The following is a 22,318-nucleotide window of genomic DNA, read 5'->3' as shown; positions in this document are numbered from 1 at the left end:
TCCATTTATTGCTCGGACAAGGATAATAAAATGTACGGCACACACCTCCACTAAAACCAGCTAAATGATTACCAATTCACTAGTGTAGCACCTCATAAACTTCCATGTACGAAACACTATAGCCTTAAAGCACTGCTGCTAATCCTGCTACAACATATAATAATTATAATCAAAATAAAAAGGGCAAATTTTTAAGTCAAAAAGTTTATACTCCCACTGGAGTATACTATTAACTCTGTGCAAAACCTTCGAGAAATCTTTTTTATCTCAAATTCTGGGGATGTGATCTCCAAAATCCAACAAATGACCTCAGAAAAAAAAATTAACTCTCTCCATGTACTTAATAAAAGATCCAAAGATTGCACCGAAACCCTCCAATTTTTGGAAGGCAAGATTAGATATGGACAATGATTTCGTACAATGGTTGTATATTAATATAATACAACAATCTTCAAAAACTATGTTAGGGACTTTTATTTGATCCAAAATTTGAAATATACACTCTTTTCATTCTAATGAACAATCACAAAAAAGAAAAATTGGAAAATAGAATCTAGAAAGTATTTTTTTAGCTCAATTAACATAGGCCGTTCATTTTGATAAGATGGTTAGATCTAAACCTTAAGAAGTTTTTTGTTTTTCAATGTTTTTAGATGGCTTTATTATCATTAGATGAACAATGTTAAAAAAAAAAAATTTGATTTTGAATTTGTAAAGACTAAGATCTTGAAATTCTCCAAATGAATGGTCTAGAGTCTTTGTTGGAAGGGACTCATTTTGACCATATCTAGGGTTCAAATTCAAATTTTATTTTTTTTGGGATTGATTATTTAGATGAAAAATGTGTAAAATTTTAGATCATACAAATACCACAAACATGGTTTTGTAGAAGTATCGTAACAATTTACTATGATACATCCGTTGCATTAGATCGCTGCTCTTCAGATATTTATGAACTCAAAATCTAAAGTTTTTTTTTTTACAAATAATCATTTAGTTATAATTAAATGGATCCCGAATCTTCAAAAAAAAAAAAAAAACTCCCAATTTAGTATTTTGTCCGAGGGAGTAAATGTATATTACGCTCATTTTTTAAATCATGCCTAAGAGAAAACCTATTTAACATCACACCCATATATTTGGTTCAACTTTTAAAACACGTCATTCTCTCGATCCGTCAAATAACCAAATAAAAATAATAATAGGTTATTGTTGGAGCCACTCATTCGTAGATAATGGGTTTCAAACGGCACGCTAGTGCACATTTCCAAAATAAATCTATACAACCAAATTCGTGAGTTTTCTCCATATAAATCCATAACCCACTCCAGCCACAAAATGTCCACACACTTCAAAGGAAGCACTATAAGGGTATAGATTTCTAAGTCTCACAACTCACAACCCTAAGACACTTGGTGTCAAATCCCCAATAGGAAAAAGAACAAAGAAACTAACTTCGTAAAAAACAGCAGTGTTTCCATTAAATACACTCTTAAATCAGCTCCGTGTTCTTACTCCAGATAAGGGGGAAACACTAACTTCCTTTGCTCATTATAAACAGTACCAATAGCAGTTATATCTTCTTTCCATATCATGGAAGAAAGTGACCAACTTCTCCCATTTCAATATCTATAAATTTCAATATTTATGTATGTAGTGGGAAAGAGAGAGTACAGTCATACGCCTACTTAGTCCTTCACATACTACCATTATCATTGCTTTATCACTTGTCCTCTTCTATGTTGAGAGGGATTTGTAGAGTACCATAGTGACATACTTGGAGATAAATCTATGGGTGACTCCAAGGGCCACAACTGATTGATTGGTCTTTCCTTTATGCACGTATAGATGGTTGAGCACCACATGTTGGGGTCGGTTCATTGGTGCCTGTACATTGAGAAGCGTTAAGTGAAGGTGGGGAGGTGCCCCTGGTGGCTCCTTGGCATAATCTTCAGCGCCTGGAAGTAAATTATTGTAGCTTGAATCGGGAGATAGAGGAGGCTCAAAGCCAGCAATGCTTTCGACATCCTCAGGCACAGAATCCTGAACTTTCATAGATCCAAGAACAAGAAGTAATTACAAAGGAATGCAGAAGGGAAAATGAAATACAAGAGTTTCAAGAAATAGTAAGAGAATGTTAATGTGTTTGATTGATATGGAAATGCAAGATTTACTAAAAAATAGTATGTAATTCAGGTGATGTTCAATCTAGCCAACATGCTTGGCTCATTCCTCATCCAACAAAGTAGACAGTGGCAGGTGAGAAAATATGGCTAGAACAGTCATCCTGAACAAATGGAGCAACTTTGGGATTAGGCCAGCCAAGCATATGCCTAGAAATGAGCAATATGCTAGGACTGTGATCATTTTTGTCAATACTTTAGATTTATAGGATGTCATACATGAATTGTGACTTGTGAGATATAATCAATGAAATCAACTACCTCAGGCTACCTTCAACATTGTCTTTTTTTCATAAAAAAGCCACCCTTTTTTTTATAGGATATCAAAAATACCAACAACATGACCATTTTTGTTTCATTCCAATTAACGTCGATTTCTGAAATAGCGACATTGTGGTCCTTCGGGAAAATGGGGGAGACAACTCAACAGGTTTTAATAATAGGACAGAGACAGGGAGGTAATTCAGTCATTTATGTCATGACTTACTAGTTTATCCTGTCAAAAAGGCTTGTTTAACATGTTTGATATAATCCTCATGCTAATTCTGAACATGGCCGCTACATGGTGATGGCAGGTGACTGTAAAGTGCCACATTGTGTTGTGGAAAACGAAATTAAATTTGGAAACTGACGTACTTTAAAAAATATGGCAATTGGACATCAGCCTTTGTTGATCATGCTTTAATTCTATGCAAATTGTATCAAATGTTTCCGATAGAACCCACATGTTTGTCCTACTTTTAACATGGTTCTTGCTTGGCAATGGCCAGATAATCGTCTTATGGGATTCAATAAGCCCCTAATGAAAATGCAGGGCAGCTGGGGAAATGGAGACTTTCAAATATAGATAGAAGTTAGTCATCGTCCTAGGTTATTTCAAGAAATTAAGGTTGAGTTTTTGGAAAGATGTTCATTTACAAAATAGAGGATAAGGGATCTGTAAGATTATAGCTCAATGACTCAAGTTGTTGACTCGAGAGAGAAGAATGAACGAGATAGAAATGAATGGTCCATTTACTTATCAATTTTCAAATTTAACAATTGCAATAAAAATTTTGGAACTGAATACCAAGTGATGCAATACTTTGTAGTGAATGCATCTTATACAATCTGAAAAAAAATAACTTTGAAATAAACAATCTACAATTTGGTTAGACTCATGCATGGCTAATTTGAAAGAACAAATAGCAAACATTCAGAAAGTGCTATAATTGGTACATAATGAAGGGCAAAAATAATAGACACAAAGGGAAATTATGCTTGAATAATGATTCTTTCCATGTGTAGGAATCTTTCCTCATTTCTTATTCTCCTTTTTGTTTTCTACTTCTATTCTTAGAAAAGAATCAGTCGCGTAGTTATTTCAATTGTTTTTTCTGCATTGACATTCAAAACACACGCCACCAATCACTATTCTTCATTGATTACATGCTTTGTGCCTTCGTGTCTTACCATCACATAATGTAAATAAAATAAAAAATGAGGCACATACCATTCACAGCCTGAGTCTGGTATATGGTGGATGCAAGTGTCTGACCTAGGAACTATGGTTAATCTCCACCATTCTTTGTTGACATTGTATCATATACCACAAACAGGTTATAGATGCTATATTATCCCATTTCCAAAACACGTCTCTCACTTATAATCCCCCTTACAGAAAGACCATGTACCCTTAATTAAAATTGCATAATAACTGCATCTTCCATGTTCAACTGTTCACTATAACGGGTTGATTTGTAAACATAGGGTTACTCCAGATATCACTAACGTGATTTCCGAACTTTTTTAAAGTTCAGCAGGTTTTTATAAATTTATTCCAAAATAATAATAATTAGTTGGTACTCGTCCTAGTAGTTATGATACTTTCATTATTCGTATTATACTTAGGAATCTAATTCACCTATAGCATACACAATAATTTCTCATTGTAAGAATTATGCCAAACAAAATGCACTATAATATTAAAACGTACATAGACATATGCACATAAGCAACAAATTACAGTACATAAGAAAATTATAAAGCATGAAATGTACAGTACAGCTTATGTTAATTTATACACAATATTTATTGCTTAATGAAGAAGGGCACTTATGAAAATAGGATATTAGAGCTTTGGGAGGTTAATCGCCCACACTAAACAAATAAGCAACCAACTTAACTTCATAAAAGCACAGAAGGCTATTAGTCTCTCTCGTTTCCTTCTAATGAACAACGGTTTTCTATTTATTTGCTACCATGTAGGCAAGATCCTGTCAAATAGTTAGCCATAATGGGAAAAGTTTAAATGAGATCCTATTCAAATGCTGTCCCTTCCAAAATCTATCTTACAGATGAACTTAGGATCTCAAGCATATCCTAAGTCACTCCAGATCCAATTGCGCATCAGATCCATGATTTGCAGCTTAAAACATTGTGCGGATCTGATGTTCTGCAAAGAATTAGAGTGAACTGTGATGAAAGGTCCAAAAACAAATTTTAAAATAGTAAATTTTAAGATTAAAAATCATTTTTTCCCCCTTCAACTTCAACATCGTCGTTTTCAAGATCATCTACCTGTAAAATTTTAGGTGCAAAATCCATCTCTAAGTTGGATTTTTGAAGGAGACGGTGTTTGAACAGATGTGTCGGCTGAGAATTACCCCACTCCATTATGCCCTTTTCCCACATTACCCATGACGGTCGCATTTCCATTATTCTATTTTTAACGATAGTACTGTCCATCTTTTGTAGAAATGATATTGTTAGTCATCCAGGCTATTATAGGCAGTATTAACATGCATGTTTGAGTACCTATTTTTGTACCCTCTTAAAATTCATTCAATAAAGAGAAAGAATAACCTATACCAAGGACATACAACATATAATACACCGAGGGAAAGTCCACTGCCCATTTCCGATGATGGATGGTCAAGATTAAGTTATAAATCATACCTCGGTGATGAGCTAATTTTCTTCCTTATAATCGGAAATCTATTCTAGTATCAATACCTATTCTCGTGCGAATGGTATCTCATATTCTGTATTTTGCACATCAGTCTCTTTGCTGTAGACTTGGCTCCATGCCATACTGTAATTACCCAAACACACTTTTCTTCATGAATGATTAAGCATCCAAGGTTACACATATCATTAGCATTTCCTCACAAATACCAATTATTATTCCACCGTCCTTCAATGAAATACTAAGTCAAAAATACATGGTACGATTATCCAACAAATGTGTGGATCTCTATACTACGATATAGTTCTCCAGTAGTAAGATTATCCAACAAATGTGTGGATCTCTATACTACGATATAGTTATCCAGAGCTTGCTCACATGTGAAGCCTCCTCAGCAGCTTGCCCACACATCTTAGACTCTTGAGCAGCTTGTCCAAGCACTAGCCATGGTTGGTTTGATTTGGGTGCAGTGAAGGACATGCTAATAATAATTCCACTGATTTCATCTAGTTCATACACATGACCCTCTAGAATATTGGTGAAAAACGAACTCCCATGTGTGATTTGTTTTCACACATGTAACAATCTCCCACTTGAAGACAAATCACAAAGTCTCTAAAATAATCAACAATGCACCACTCTCTATCCACCCGAGGTTACGTCTCCTCTAACTCCGAAAGTCTTCTACACATCATATTCTTTTAAGTTGAGACAACCTTTGTCAACATATCAGCAAGGTTCTTCTCAGTGTGAATCTTGTCCACTTGCAAATCTCTACGCTCGAGATCCAACCGAATAAAATGATATTTAACCTCTATATGCTTTGTCTTTGAGTGATAAGCTGCATTCTTAGCTAGATGAATAGCACTCTGGTTATCACAATGCACAACATATTTATCCTGTTTCACCCCAAACTGGCCAAGTAACCTTCTCAACCAAATCATTTCCTTCGCTGCCTCAGTCAATGCCACATACTCAGCTTCAGTTGATGACAAGGCAACAATATCCTACAACCTTGACATCTAGCTGACTGCACCACCACCAACATTGAAAATGTATCCAGTGGTAGACCTTCTAGTATCAGGAGGCTATTTATTGCCCTAATGCGGAAAAGTGGCATAAGGCAATGGAGGAGGAGATTGATGCTTTGCATAAGAATGATACGTGGGAGTTGCTGGAACTCCCACATGGGAAGAAAGCATTGAAGAATAGGTGGGTATATGCTATTAAATGGGATGCAAATGGTCTTATGCGATATAAGGCCACACTTGTGGTGAAAGGTTATAGGCAAAAACCAGGTGTTGATTTTAATGAAATTTTTGCTCCTGTTGTTGAGCATAGCTATATTAGAGTTCTTTAATCTTTGGTTGCTAACTTGAATTTGGAGCTAGAACAACTTGATATTAAAACAACCTTCTTGCAAGGTGATCTTGATGAAGAAATTTATATGTGTCAACCTGAAGGTTTTGAGAACAAAACCAATCCTAACTTGGTTTGCAAGTTGAAAAAGGGATTGTATGGTTTGAAACAAGCATCTAGGCAATGGTTCCCAATCTATATACAAAGTGGGACGCGTTATTCTCCACAACAATTGCCATCAACCTTTAGTTGTTTAGAATTTACAATTCTTACCTTCAAGCTATTCGAGAATACTTCTTCCTATCCTCGGGAAGTGCACCGATTAGCAAAGGAATCTTGAATCCAACTCAACCAAACTTTTACTTGCAAACTTATTAGACCTACCACCCTTGCATCTAGCATATCATAAACACAAATCCCACAACAAAAATAGCCACTATTACCCTCCAAACCATCCCCAATAGCGACAGCTACCTAGCCATCCAACATAGATAACAAAGTGCCACTACTATAAGAGCCCTCTTAGAAGTAGTGTCTCCATTCTATTATTATTATTATTTTGGGTGATTATTGGATTATCAATAGTCTCCAGCCCCCTTTTTTGTCTCCTACAAGAGTCATCTACCCTTCTAAAATTATTCCCCTATACTACCAGCCAAACAACCTCCAAATTTCCACGAGTAATGATTATGCCCTCATCAGTAGCCCTTAATAATTGACCCTTCAGAAAAACAACCATCATGGCACAAATATCCAGATTTCTCTGACCACTTTCCTAGAAATATACTATTAAACTCAGGCCCTCTCTCTTAGGGATCATTTGGTACCTATATAAAACTTAATAAAAGAACACATTCAGGACCTTTCAACCTTATTTTGACACCTACATGCCATTCCCTCCCACATCATCATCATCATCAAAGGCTTGTCCCAACTATTTGGGATTGGCTACACAAATCCTGATCCGTCATTCTGCTCTATCAAGAGCCATACCCTCAATGAATTCATAAGTCCTCATATCTTTTCTCACAACTTCCAACCATTGTTTGAAAAACCGCTCGATCTAACAGGTAACCGCCCGGTTAGATCGGAACCAACCCCTTGCCGGTTTCGGTTTCGAGCAGTTTTGATGATCGGCCGGCATTTTAAAAATAAAAATTCAAAAAAATGTCTATAAAATCCCAAAAATAAGGAATTTGATTTGTAATACATTTTTTAATATTTTTACATTATGGTAAATATTAAAAATTGTTTTGGTCATTCATACTCACTTTTAAAATCCATTTTTTCATTAATTTTCAACTTTATTTGAATGTTTTTTGTTTTAATCATTCTTTATATGCTTTTCATATTTTAGTAAATTTTTTATTTTTGCACCTTTTTTTTTTTTTTTCAACAATTTTTTGGCCGCCCGGGACTTGCCCGATTAGAACGGTTGAATCGGCTGGTTTGCTAGTTAGGCCGGTTAAACAGCTTCTGGCCCCATGTCCAGTTAACCGTTCTAGTTCGATTTTGCGAACACTGCTCCCAACCATGTCCTTTTAGGCCTACCCCTTACCCGTTATGAGCTTCTACTTGAACCAATTCACACCTCCTAATAAGTGTTGTACCGGGTCTGTGCTGCACATGCCCAGCCCAACTAAGTCTATGTTCTCTCTTCTTATTGCCTATTGGAGCCACACCACTCCCCTCCCATCCAACAATACAAATTGTTTCCTTATACCCCCTATACAAAGGAATCTGCATCAAACTCATAGCTCTTCAACATGTTTCCTTATCCCGCTATCCAAAGGGATCACCAACAAACTCTCTTAAAAACAAAAAAATAATAATAAAAAGGAAACCCTCATATTCCTTCCTTCAACTCCCATATCTCATATACCCAGCACCACAATGAACCAAGACTTAAAAATGAATGCTAACATAAAACCTAGCTAATCTCCAACTTTACATCTAGCCAAAAAGAAGAAGGAAAAGAAAAAGAACCTTCCTTGCAAACACCAATCCATCCCACATACCCCCAACATAGTGCTCAATCCCCAGTTCCGTACTTCCATACACCTCGAACATAGTGCCCAATCCCCTTTTCCAAAAGCATAGATTTCTACCAATCCAGATTCCCCATCTTTTGAAAAATATTGAAGTCTATCAATCCAATTAACCCTTGTTAACTTCCTTAGCCTAAACAACTCCTCCTTTGGAACTGAGTGTAAAGACCCTCTCCTTGCTAAACGTCATTAGATAATTAATAGTGTGGAAAATATGCATGCATTGCATGTGAGGCACATATAGAAAGAATGTACTGTAGAAACTGAAGCAACTGAAATAGAGGACCTTGACATTATTCAGCAAATAGGTAATGGAAAACCAGAGAAGCAAACCTGCAGGTCTAAAATGTTGTGGGCCACACCCTTGTCATCATATGCCCATGGCAGATCAGGAACATATCTCCGCTGTCCGTCAACAATAAACCTGTAATGGTATACACCTGATGGAAGCACCTTCATAATGTTGAAGTCTTTACCTGTTCTCTGCATTGGCTTCCTGCCATGGACGATAAGAACATGTATCCATCAACTTTTAGAATTAACAGGAAATTAGCAAGAAATTGAAAAAAAGATTTAAATGTTGTGCTTCAGAAATACCCACTTGCCTAAGTAGTTCATGTTAAGTTTGAGGAAGAAGAGAGGAAAAGAATATTCAAGCACAATGGTTGGGTAAAAAATGGATGTATATCTCATTGTTTAAATCATGGGGTAATGTGTCATATATCTATCAGGGAAGAAATTTGTTTTGAGAAATGCAACCTTCTCTAAGTCCACGACTCTTTTCCCAACCTCTCTACACGAGGAGCACAGCATGGAAAAGAGAACTCAAGTTACCCTTCCTATTCCCAATTTTCTTATTCTGGAGCTCTAGAGAACAGTGGTGGGCAATCGTATAATGTTGAAGTTGGAAAAAAGGAATTAAAAGTTTATACTAGTCGGAAAAAAAGGAATGGAAACTACCACAGCTGACATGCCTCCAAGCAAGTACATACATCAAATCCAGGTGAATCTAATTCAAATTCCATTTGTTCTCACTCTGATCATTTGGATCTGCCTGTTTCTGTACTACAAGGTAAATGTGCTTGCAATGGACTACCACAGCTGACATGCCTCCAAGCAAGTACATACCTCTAATCCAGGTAAATCTAATTCAAATTCCATTTGTTCTCATTCTGATCATTTGGATCTGCCTGTTTCTGTAGTACAAGGTAAATGTGCTCGCATCTGCTCATCTAACTAGCAATTTTATTTCTTACGAGTCCTTGTCTCATTCCTACTATGCATTTGTGTCTATCTCTGTCTTTTGTTTCTATTCCCACCTATGTTAGAGAACATGAGCTCATCCTAAGTGGAAGGAGACTATGTGAGAAAAGACAGGGGCATTGTACTTAAGAATAGTACTTGGGAACTAGTAGATTCGTTGGCTGCAAATGGGTCTACACTGTGAAGCACAAGGCTAATGGTATTGTCGACAGATACAAGGCGAGATTAGTTGCCAAGGGGTTTACTTGGACTTATGGAATAGACCATCAGGAAACAATGGTCCATGGGGCTAAGACGAATTCCATTCAGGTGGTTCTGTCTCTGATAGCTAACTGGGAGTGGCTGTTGCATTAATTGGATGCCAAAAATGCAATTACAGGAAGAAGTGTACATAGTACCTCAATATGGATTTCAAACTCCTGGATGTGAAGGGAAATTGTAGACTGAGAAAGGCCATCTCTGGACTAAAGCAGTCCACACGAGCTTGGTTGAGAGGTTCAGTGGTGTTGCTCAAAGAATCTGGTATACTCGAAATCATGTTGGCCACACCTTATTTATCAAACACACCAAGACCAGCAGCACTGTCGTAATTGTAAATATGGATGACATTGTTGTATTAGGCAATTGCCCTAAGGACACTCGGCAACTTAGAGTTTTTTGGCCAGAGAATTTGAATCAAAGATCAAGGTCAATTGACGTTCTTTCTTGGAATAGAAGTGTCCAGGTCTAACAGAAGAACTCTCAAAGGAAGAGAGCGAAAGGGACAAGCCATGTAGAAATGAAGAGAGAGAGAGAGAGCATTGTATTACTTGTTTTAAATTGCCATGTATATTGTCAATATATCAATATTTTAATACATTTGTGTTGTAGTTAATTGTAGCATATTATTTATATTAGGAACTTTTGTACTTTGGTTTTGATGCTAACAATATATTAATGTATTTGTACTAAATAATATATTATTCTTTAAAGAAACATCATTAACCCATTGAACAATAATATATTGACATTGACTGATACACATATCAATAAATATTAATATCTTAATACATTTATACTGTAGTTAATAGTACTATATAGTATTATATTAATAACTTTGTATGTTAATATTGGTAGTTGATTAATATATTTGACTGATACACATATCAATAAATATTAATATCTTAATACGTTTATACTGTAGTTAATAGTACTATATAATATTATATTAATAACTTTGTATGTTAATATTGGTAGTTGATTAATATATTTGTACTATAGTATCAATAATATATTATTTTTTAAGAAACATCGTTGACACATGTATTAGTAATATAATGACATTGATCCATGTATCAATAATTCTGTAAATGCATTTGTACAATGGTACTATCACCATATACAATATTATATAATATAAAAAAAAAATTAATAAATGTTAAGGAAAGAAGGGACTCAAAGGAGAGGGCCAAAATGTGAGCCTTGGCCAAGGCGCCTGCCCAGGCGGGCACCTAGGGGAAGCTCTGCCTAGAGGCATGCCTAGGCGTTTGTAAAGCTTGGCCACCCAGGCAGCCAAGAGGTCAAAATTTTCAACAGTGTAGTTAGTTTATGCATTCTCTCCAAAATATCATCCTGAAGGCTGCTGTCAGGGTTCTGAGGTACCTAACAACATTGTTGGGGAGAGGACCATTGTTTGCTAATAATGGGCACTTATGAGATGAGGCTACACAGATGCAGACTGGGCTGGTTCCATTATAGATTGAAGATCAACATGAGGGTATTGTACCTTTGTTGGAGGAAGAATAAAAAGTAGCCGGTTGTAGCAAGAACAAGTGCAGAAGGTCAGTACAGATCCATGGGTCATGGAGCGTGTGAATTACTCTGGCTAAAAATCCTTTTACAAGAACTTGGTTGTTCTATGAAAGGCTCAATGTCCTTGTATTATGATAATAAGGCAGTAATCAATATAGCTCATAATCGAGTTCAACATGATAAAAGTAATCACATAAAAGTAGATCGGCATTTTATTCAAGAAAAATTTGTCCTCTTTATGCTAAAATAGAAGACCAGGTAGCAGAAATTATTATCAAAGTTGCTGGTAAACCTTGACTACAAACGATTATAAGCAAGCTGGGCATGACAAATATCTATGGGCTAGGTTGAGGGGGAGTGTTGTTAATACCTCTAGTTTACATTTATTTCTTTTAGTATTTAAGTCCTTAAGGACTTATTTGTTTTTTCACCTTACTTAAGGGTACTTTTGTACTTTAGACCTTTTATTATTAGTATAAAGATCATAAGTTGGCAGGTGGGTCTAGAGGACTGAACCATGACCCTTCTTCATGTGACTCTCTCTCTCATGGTCTCACCTATCTCTCTCTAACTTTTTCTATCTCTATATCTTAATCTCTCTCAACTCTTATATATTAGTTTGCTGTATTTCAACTCTCTCCCTCACATAATTATAGACTGATTCAAGAGAGGGCAATTTGTCCTTCCCTAGAAGGCTAGAACCTGTACTCTGAAGTTCAAAGTCAGGATTTAGGCATCCTACGAACTTAGAGATTGTTGAATGGTGGGATTAATAGGCTGATAGTGGTCCAATTCTTCATACTTATGCCTTACTGTCCCAAAATACACTTCCACAGTCATCTCTCCTTGTTGCAATTCGCTATTTTGTAGTGCAACTGGTAAATCTTAACCAGATCATCTCATTGCAAGTATGTCTTGGCTACTGCCAATGTTAGAAAATTCGGCCGCTCAGCCGCCTAGGCGACCAAAAGGGAAAAATGCCTAGGTGGAGCATATGGCAGGGCACCTAAGGGGCTAGCTTCTAGGCACCCGCCTAAGCGAGTACTGTGCCACCTAAGCACTTCAGTCAAGGCTGCCACCTAGGCACTGCCTCAACACAGGCTGCTGAGGGTGAAAAAATGTCCTCCACTACGGTCAAAATTAGTCATTTTCAGCCCTAAATAGCAGGGGGGAAACGGTTTTGGGGGGTGTTCTAAACCTCTAAAACCAAATCTGTGTCGTCTAGAGAGAGAAAAACTCCCTAAAAACCTCGAATATGGGATTTATTGAAAGATCGATGAACTTTCGATTTTTTCCCAAAATAACGGCAATAGTTTGTGGGAGTTTTTGGCTAGTAATCGATTTGGAGGACTTTTGGCGACCCAATGGACAAGGTTTGCGTCAACATTGATTTGATTTTGATATTTTTAAAGCCTTATCATATTTAAATAAGGATTTCGATTTTTTTGCTATAAAGTATTATGTTGTGAATCATTTTTTTCTATTTTACGTTGTTTTAATGATATATTTACATGTTTGTAAGTGAAAGATTGAATTTTTTGTGATTAATTGAATTTTTCCTCATTTGGACGATGAAATTGGGCATATATCATATTCTTTTAAGAATAGTTGATTCCCTTTTTATACAGTGTATCATGCTTTGATATTCTATTGTTTTTGTTTTACTTTACTGGATAAATTAATAATTATGTTATATGATTATATCTTAATTCTTATGTAAAGTTATATATGAATGTTTTTTTTCAGAATGACATCATATACTCATTGTTTCTCGGGACTAGGTTGTCAGCAAAACTAATATCTTATATCTTCATTTAAAACTCATATCGAGTTTCTTATTTTTTTTATATCTTCATTTAAAACTTAAATAGAGTTTTTTTATTAATAGTTCATTATTTAATCTTGTGTATTTTACATAAGGTTGTTTTAATGTTGAAAAACCCTCTAATTCATCATCTCGACATCGAGATGTATGTTATGAAAAAAAAAAGATTTTGAGTCCCATAAATAGTGCATCTTACAACACATTATCTAGATCGTCCATTTTCAAGATTTTCATATGTTTATAGATTTACTTGATTTTAACTATTCTCGGAGTTTAAAATTTTATAATTAGATATGAAAATAGATTTTGAGATAATCCTAAGAATATTTTACATCAAAATTATATGTTATGATAAAACTTAAAGGTTTGCCTTAATTGGATTGTTTAAGGCTGCAACCTTATGGGAACCACACCCTTTTATTAATAGTTCATTATTTAATCTTGTGTATTTTACAGGTTTGTTGATTAGGTGATTCTTATTCACATTGACACTCAATAATTCATTAAGGATAATGACTTCTAGTGGATCAAGTAGGCCAAGTAATCCAGGTTGGAAGTGTGGATCTTGTCCAAATCCCCTTGACAAGAATAGGGTAGAGTGCAAGTTTTGTAAAAAATCATAGAACGCCGGTATCAACAGATTGAAGAAGCATTTAGCCTGCATTAGAGGGGATGTGGTTGCATGCACTCCAGTGCCTACTGAGGTCAGGAGAGAGATGATAAAGCACTTGGAGGGGGTGAAAAACAATAAACAGGAGGTGAGAAACTGAGAATAAGACATCATGAACTCGTAAGGAGTGTAGATGTTTTTGGAGTACGAGGAGGAAGAAGACTTTTCTAGTAGCCAAAAACAAGAGGGCCTATAGATGCTTTCTTCCCCCGCCCTGAGCTTGAGGTACTACCACAAGAAAAGGGTCAAACAAGTTTAGAGACCCATTTCAAGAAAGAAGATAGAGATAAGGTGGTCCAATATGTGGGGAGGTGGTTGTTCGAAGCAGGCATTTCTTTTAATGCCACCAACTTGGGTAGCTTCTAGACTACGTTGGAAGCAGTGGGCAAGTTTGAGCCAAGGTGAAGGCTACATCTGCTTATGAGCTTAAAGGGCCAATACTTAGGAGAGATATGGAGCTAACCAATAACTATTTGAATACCCATAGGGATACGTGGGTGTATATGGTTGCACAGTCATGACGGGTGGTTGGAGTAATAAGAGGCACAGAAGCATCATGAATTTGATGATGAATTGTCCATAGGGACAATGTTCTTGAGGTCTATTGATGCTTCTGACAATTCCCATGATGCGGAATTTATTTTTAATTTGGTTGACCAATTGTATAGAGGAGATAGGGGAGGATAAGGTGGTCCAAGTTGTGACCGATATGTATTCAACTAATATGGCAGTTGTTAGGTTATTGATGAATAAGAGGTTGCGTATTTTTTGGTCCCCTTGTGCAACACACTGCATAGACCTCATGCTTGAGGCCATTGGTAAGAAGAAGACATTCGTGGCAACCATCCAAGAGGTAAACAAAGTCACAATTGATTTATACAGTCACACTCAGGTTTACACTATAGTATATACTATGTTTATGGTATCATGATTCTTTAGTTATTTGTTACTTATTTTGAATATTTTGAATGCATTGATTCATTGAGGGTAATTTACTTGACTTCGGGAATTCTATGTTGGTCAGGTCCTAGCCATGATGAGGAAGTTTACAGAGAACAGAGACTTGGTGAGGCCTGGGGAGACTAGATTTGCCACCTCTTACTTGTCCTTGCAATCTTTATATGAGCACAAAGAAATGTTGAGGTCTATGTTTGTGTCTAAGGATTGGACCAAGTCCAAGTGGTCTAAGAAAGCTGAAGGAAAAGTTGTTATGGATTTGGAACAAGGTCCAGTATGTCTACCGCCCTTTGGTAAAGGTTCTCAAGATGGTTGATGCTGGAAGAAACCTGCTATGGGGCATATATAAAGCCATGGAGGATGCAAAGGAAGAAATCAAGAGATCTTTGGGGCATGGTGAAAAGAAATATGAGGATTTTTTAAAGATTATTGAATAAAAATGGAACTACCAGCTTTAGAGGCCCCTACACTTAGCAGGATACTACCTTAACCCTGCTCATTTTTACACAAATCTTGAAGTACATAGCAAGCTTGAGTTCATGGATGCTTTCAACCAGTGCCATGTAAAGCACAACCTTAATCTTGAAGTGTAGGATAAGGCAATGATGGAGTTAGATTTGTATAGGCTAGCTACTAGATCTCTACGTAAGGAGGTGGCAATTAGGCAGAGGTCCAAGAGCCCTCTCTAAAATTTCCTCAATTTGATTTTAAGATTGAGTATTTAATTTCAATTACCCAGATACCTAATTTACTAAATTACTACATTTACAATTTTACATTTACATGAAATAGGTGCATGGTGGATGGGCCATGGGAGGAGCACCCCTCATTTGAGGCAGATGGCCATGAAAATACTAAATCTAACTTGCAGCTCTTATGGATGTAAGCGCAACTTCAGCACCTTTGAAATGGTAATATTACTTATTTAGTTATTTACTTAATAGTTAATACTTAATAGTTAATTTCATACATACTTAGTACTTAGTTAGTAACTAAGTGAGTTTTTTTCTATTAGGTGCATATGCAAAAACGACTAAACGACCTAGTCTTTGTTCAGTATATTCAGAAGTTGCAAGAGCGCCATCAACAACTGAAGCACAATGAAAGGGAGCCTATTGAAGCTATTGATATTGATGACACATGCAAGTGGCTGGTTGATGCCGATGATGATGAGGAATTCCCTGGAGAGGGCTTGACCTAGGGCCAAGTTTGTGAGGCTCCTCAAGCATCAATGCCCCCTGTGCATATCACTCGAGCTCAATCTCAAAGCCAAAGGAGGGAGAAGGAGAAGGAGAAGGCCCAGCAAGGGAAGGTAATGGCGAAGAAGAGGAAGAGGGTGATGGCATCAAGAAAGGAAGTTGAAGAGGAAGAAGTAGATTCAGATGAGACGAGGGATGACACTCAATATGTTGAGGAGAGAGATGATTCTGATGATGAAGGTATGGCATCATCATCATCATCATATGCTCCTACGGATCCACTTGAACACCATGTGTGGTGATGCCATAGAGTTGTTTGGTTGAAATTAGATAATTGGGGTGGTGACATATCACATGCATTTGTTTTTTGTTTTTTGACTTTGTGTATTATTTCTAGTCTTCTAGTTTTCTAAAATGACATTTGAGATTTCAAGCATTTTAGTATCTTACAATCTCTTTGAGTCGTTGTATCTGTAAATCTGTTATGTGATTGTAATATTATATTTCCTTTATTTCACGAGGCATTTGGGGATCTAAAATTGCCCTAAAAACACCCTAAGGCTTAAAACCTTGCCCTAAGAACTCCTTTGTCTTTTTTGTTTGGGGGAGGAGGGGGAGGTGTGTTTGTTTTTGGTGAAGGTCCCCTGTTCCTAGGTAAGTGCTTGTGCTTTTTTTTTAACACTGGCTACTGCCTCCCATATATCCTTGGTTGCATGGAGTGAAGAAGCCATGCAATTAATGTTAGAGTCTCATTTTCCATTAATCAGGGGATGGACCATCTATGGGGAGGCTCTCACTTTCCCATTATGTAACTTTCTCTAGCTTCCTATGAACATTTTGGTAAAGTTGGATCATTCTAAGTTGTTTGTCCCCTCATCGATCCTGGGTGGTCAGCTTGACTGCTTCCCAAGGAAATATTGTGCTTCATTTATGACATTTTTCCTCACTCAAACTCAAAACCCTTAGTCTTTTCCTAAGGACCATAGGTCTTTACCTAAGATACTGATATCCTAGTTTCCAAGGCTTGAAAATAGTTCCCTTTTATGGTTTGTTTGGGCGAGAAGGATACGAAATATATTTGGTTGGTGAATTTTGTCGTGGGTTAAAGGAAAAAAAAATGCGAGAATAAGATCAGGGTTTCCTTTTTTCCTTTTTTCATTATTTTTATTTTTTATTTTTTATTCTTTTGGTTGGAAAGAAAGAGAATTGCGTTGGAAATATATGGGGTTGCAGATACATCACAGCTTCAAGGCCAAGAAGAAAGGAAAATCTTGATTCGGATTGCAAAAAAACAATGGACATCCGAGAGTTTCAAGCCCTCCTTTGGTACAAGTCATGTTTGAGGAACAGGAGATGAAAAGAACATTCAAGCACAACGATTAGGTAAAAGATAGATGTATATCTCATTGTTTAAAATTTACCTTATATATACACATGCATCCACATGGGGGTCACAATACATGTTAGCATGCACACATTCCAGCTATTAAGGAGTCCAAATATAGTAGGATACTATACAAAGGACCTTCCTCAATTTTTGTACAGATTAGATTTCCAAAAATGTGAGGATTCTATTTGGTCAACTTTGGTACAAATTGAGTTTCCAAGAATGTGATGATTCTTGGTTATTGTGCCCTATCATCACATGATCCATCATAGGAGGTTTCATTAATAGCAGCATGGATCATGAAGTTTCCTTAATAGCAGTGTGGGGCCATAATATTCATGACAATTAGTTTACCCACTTTTTTTGGGTAATGTCTTCGTACCCGTAATGTTGTGATTGATTTTTATGTCATTTTATTATTAAATAGCAAAAATGGTTAGTGAACAAAAACGAACAGAAGTGAAATACTTATAGGGATTCAACAGTTCCAAAATTTCACTTAGAAAACACCAAAACAAAACAATAAAAAAAGAGAAAATATCACTAAATGGTTAAACCATCATTCGAAATTATTAAGGGAGTCAATTCATTAATTTAAAATTGGATTGGTTGCATTAGAAGATTCATTTCACTCAACGCACCTCCCCAAAAAATTCATTATAAAAAATTACAAATTGCCCTTATTCAAGATTTGTAACCCGGAACAATAGGGACATTTTGGTAATTTCCCCAAATGGATTGAGCCAAGTGAAGTAAATGCCCATCTTGTCCAAAGTTAGGAACTCGTAACAAGGATTTCCAAGAAAAAAAAAGAAATTTCTGAGTTCCTAATCTCAACTAGTGAGAGTAGAACCGTCATTTTGCTTGGGCCACTTAATCCAAGCAAAATGACAATGTCATCCCTGCATGTTTAGGAACCCAGACAAGCGTTTCTTATGAACCATGAACAAGCAGGCATGATAGCCAATTTTCTTGAGCCATTTAATTCAAACATAATGAAAATATTGCCTTGCTCACAGTAGGAAACTGAAACCAGCATATCCAATAAATATACTGAGTTTCGGTTTCCTAAGCCTGAACAATTGAGGGCACATTGGCCATTTGGCTACATGCTGCTTTTGTTTGAGCCAAATGATGCAAATATCCCCGCGCTTGTTCCATTTTATGAACCCTGAACAATAGATTTTAATATAAAGAGCATCTTTCGGATTCAGAACCATGAACAAGCAGAAGTATTCACATAAGTTGGCTCAGGACAATCAAGTGAGGCAAAATTACCAAATGGTTTAAGGTTCTGAATCCTCAACAGAGGCAATTGGTGTACTTTAAACAAATATATTAAAAGATATCTGAGCAAAATGAAGCTCATAAAGCAACCACTCTAATGTTAAATTGGATAATTTGACCACCTTCATGATTTTTTAAGGCGATTAGACCATTTTAATGATATGTTCCCTACAGAAAAAGGTGAAAAACAAGAACTACAAATATCTACTGTACCTGGACTTCCAATTATCCCAAGAACCTTCCACTGCTACTTCCCGGCCACCATAGCACCAAGTAATCACGTATGGAATTCCATTCTCACATGGGGTGTCCTCATATTCCGGATTATTGTAAGGCCATGCACTATTTGGGCTGTGCATATCATCAGGCCTATGTAATGGTACCATGGGCACCTGCAAAGGGAGTATGGGGTCGATATATGGCCTATTGGGGCTTTGCATTTCATCTATTCTCCATCTCTTACGCATCCGAATCACATTTTCTCTTGACAAAAATATTCACAAAAAATAATGAAATACAAAAGTAATGCATCCAGGAATATAAAAGAATCACCAAAGGCAAACATCCCGGCTTATAGCCTAGTAAACCAGTGCAAAGAGCACTTAGTCTTGGTTTCTATGTTGCAGGTTCGAAACAGATTGTTAACTTCTGAAACTGACAAAGATGTCAAATCTCCTTATCAAAACTCCTTATCAAATCTCCTTAACAAAGGAAAGTATAGAGATTGATGACATTGCTAAAGTACCACATAGTTAAGTGGCAACTGTTACTTGTTGACTTCACAATGCCACAACGACGGGAAGCAAGTTTTCCATACAATATTTTATCTAGGACTCACTATAAAGTGTGATATGCATCACTTGAAAACAACCTTGTTTCTTTCTTAGCACTGGGAGAAATTAATCTTATTTTTTCTCAATGCTCTTCGTAGAAACATAATCTAACAATTTCAGCCAGAATGTGTTACACATTCATTGGAAACCAAATAATGTTTAGCAACATCAACAATTCTTTTTTTCTTTTCTGTTTTGGAAAAAAGTTGACAAACATCAATGCTTAGTATTTGCAAACAAACAAAAACCACGAACATCGCAATGAAATGTCACAAACTCAATATTAGGACTTACATTTTCTAACATAATTTTCTTCTATGATCTAAAAAGGATCAAATACAATTTCTTAAAAAACAAAAAAGAAAAATTAAAAGTATCCACTGGATATTGTTTAGCACTGATAAATTAATAATTTGCAAGTAGGTTATTATATAATTTTTTGAATAATACAAGGGCAAAGCCCATCATCCATAAGCTGATAGACTAAAGTTTGAGTCAGAAGTTTACAGAGAATTAGTGTGCCAATAAGTACTTAAACAACTTAAAGATAAAGACACTTCAAAAAACACCTCCATAATATACAGCATTTGCATATTAGATTGTCAAAAGTACCACTCCAAACCAGTACCAATTTGTATGGGGGTGAAAACTCTAGGCAGTACAAAGTCCATTGACAATTTAACTACTATTAGCTCAAAGATGAGCCACCTAATCAATGACTAATTGCTCTTATTACAACAACAACAAGAAACCAAGCTTAATAATAATCAGAAAACAAAGAGAGCAAATGCAATACTTTTTACCAAAACCTGAATTAGTTTCCACTTGACAATTCAAATACTCCTTTGATGACAAATAAAAAGGAAATGCATTCCATTATAATTATGCAATTCATGTAACAAAATAATAGACTCATTACGGTGACCAAAAGAAAACTTGAAACTTTCAGGCTTAATATGCCACTGCACTGCTAGAAAAATTTTTGGCTTAAGATTTTCAGGCTCAACTCTAGGATATAAAGTATACTCATAAGAGGCCCAAATCATCATCAGTGGAATAGAGGGGACTTCCTTTTAACTTGTCTATCAACACAGAATTTCTAGATTTGAAAGGTTCATAAGGAAAAGTGGCACAATAATTTAGAATTTAAAGATGGGATGATTTCGGAAACACTTCAACAATACTTAACTTACAGTCCAGATACAAAGCAGTTGGTTGGGGCATTAAAAAGTCAGTTGCACTAAATTCATAGACAGACCCACTTGCCTGTAGTGACTGGCTAAATGGCTCTTTTAAACATGGTAGGGCAGCTTTTAGCACGAAAGAGAGAGAGAGAGAGAGAGAGAGAGAGATTGCCAAAATTACAAACGGAAAAAAGGAAAAAAAATAATAATAATAAAAAAAAAAACAGTATAGAGAAAGGAAAAAAAAAATCATTCTCCTAAAACTTGAATCAGTAACCAGACAGTTGAATCCAATTATTCCATCTAAAGATCAAAGCAAAGAAGACTACAATTATTCAACTACAGTATTGCAGATTATGTAACAAATCAATAGAATGACTAAAATTGTCATAGGAAAATTTGAAACTGTCAAAGATACATCAATATACAAAAGAACCCCAAATGGCCATTTTCGATCCTCTGATTACCAAACTAGGTATCCTCAAATCGCCATACAAAACAATGTATGGACAATTAACCTACAAAAAAAAAAACTAAAAACAAAAACAATTATTATGTAATAATACCAAACAACAAAAGCAAAATTATGCATTCCAAATAACTCTCAGAAAAATTTACTGAAACTAACCTGAGGAGTGAACATTAATGGTGACCTCGCTGCCCTAGGGCTATCAGGAGGAGTCTGACCCATCATCTCTGAAGAATCTAACTGTTCAGAATGGCTATCTATGTCTAAACCTTCGTTATGTTGCCCTTGTTGCCCATCTTCGTCATCACCAGATGGCTCAGCCCCGTCTTCTCTCACATTTGCATTACCCATTTACTTATGCCAACTATCTCTTAACCCTAAAGCTCCAACACTAACTTACAAGGCAAGAAATTTCATTCCATGCAATATAGATTGAGAGAAAAAAAAAAACGGTTTGAAACACCAGAAAGTCTAATCACTCTTCACTTCCCAGCCCCCAAGTAAACCAAAATTCAATTCCATCCACATGTATTAACAAGAACGAGCAAAATCCAAGTCAAAGAAACCCTAATTTTCATCATTTTTCTGCAAATACAAAGAACCCAAGACAACGAATTTCAACCACTCCCACCATTTGTCCATATCCAGCAGAACACCAAAAATCAACTTCCCCATTTTTTCTGCAAAAACAAAACCCCAAATCACCAAAGCTCACTCTCCACTACACATCCATGTCCAAAAAAAAAAAACAACTAACAAATTCAGCATTATTCATAAAATGAACACCCAACATCACCAAAACACAAACCTTAGAAATTATTAAACATTTGATATTCCACTCCCATTATTCCCATTAAGAAAACATGGGAGTGATGAGACATTATTTCACCTCAAGGCTAAAAATGATATAACTTAA

General features: G+C 36.1%; 1 protein-coding gene across 2 annotated transcripts; it reads right to left on the bottom strand.

Annotated features, from left to right (window-relative positions):
* Positions 1-1,455: 1,455 nt before the first annotated feature.
* Positions 1,456-21,969, bottom strand: LOC18446092 (SNF1-related protein kinase regulatory subunit beta-2). Of its 2 annotated transcripts, none has more exons than XM_020674795.2 (4): positions 21,562-21,969; positions 19,130-19,308; positions 8,871-9,033; positions 1,456-2,048 (listed from the first exon to the last, which is right to left on the bottom strand). In XM_020674795.2, exons 1-4 carry the CDS (start codon positions 21,751-21,753, stop codon positions 1,905-1,907), a joined length of 678 nt encoding a protein of 225 aa, XP_020530454.2. In that variant the 5' UTR covers positions 21,754-21,969; the 3' UTR covers positions 1,456-1,904. The 2 variants fall into 2 exon arrangements, with proteins under 2 accessions (XP_020530454.2, XP_006856295.2); XM_006856233.4 differs by having other exon boundaries at positions 1,456-2,043.
* Positions 21,970-22,318: the final 349 nt, after the last annotated feature.

The sequence above is a fragment of the Amborella trichopoda genome, chromosome 10 (assembly GCF_054954075.1).
Source record: "Amborella trichopoda isolate Santa Cruz 75 chromosome 10, AtrichopodaSantaCruz75HAP2 v2.0, whole genome shotgun sequence".
NCBI classification, from domain to species: domain Eukaryota; kingdom Viridiplantae; phylum Streptophyta; class Magnoliopsida; order Amborellales; family Amborellaceae; genus Amborella; species Amborella trichopoda.
This window is presented reverse-complemented; position numbering and strand designations above follow the sequence as displayed.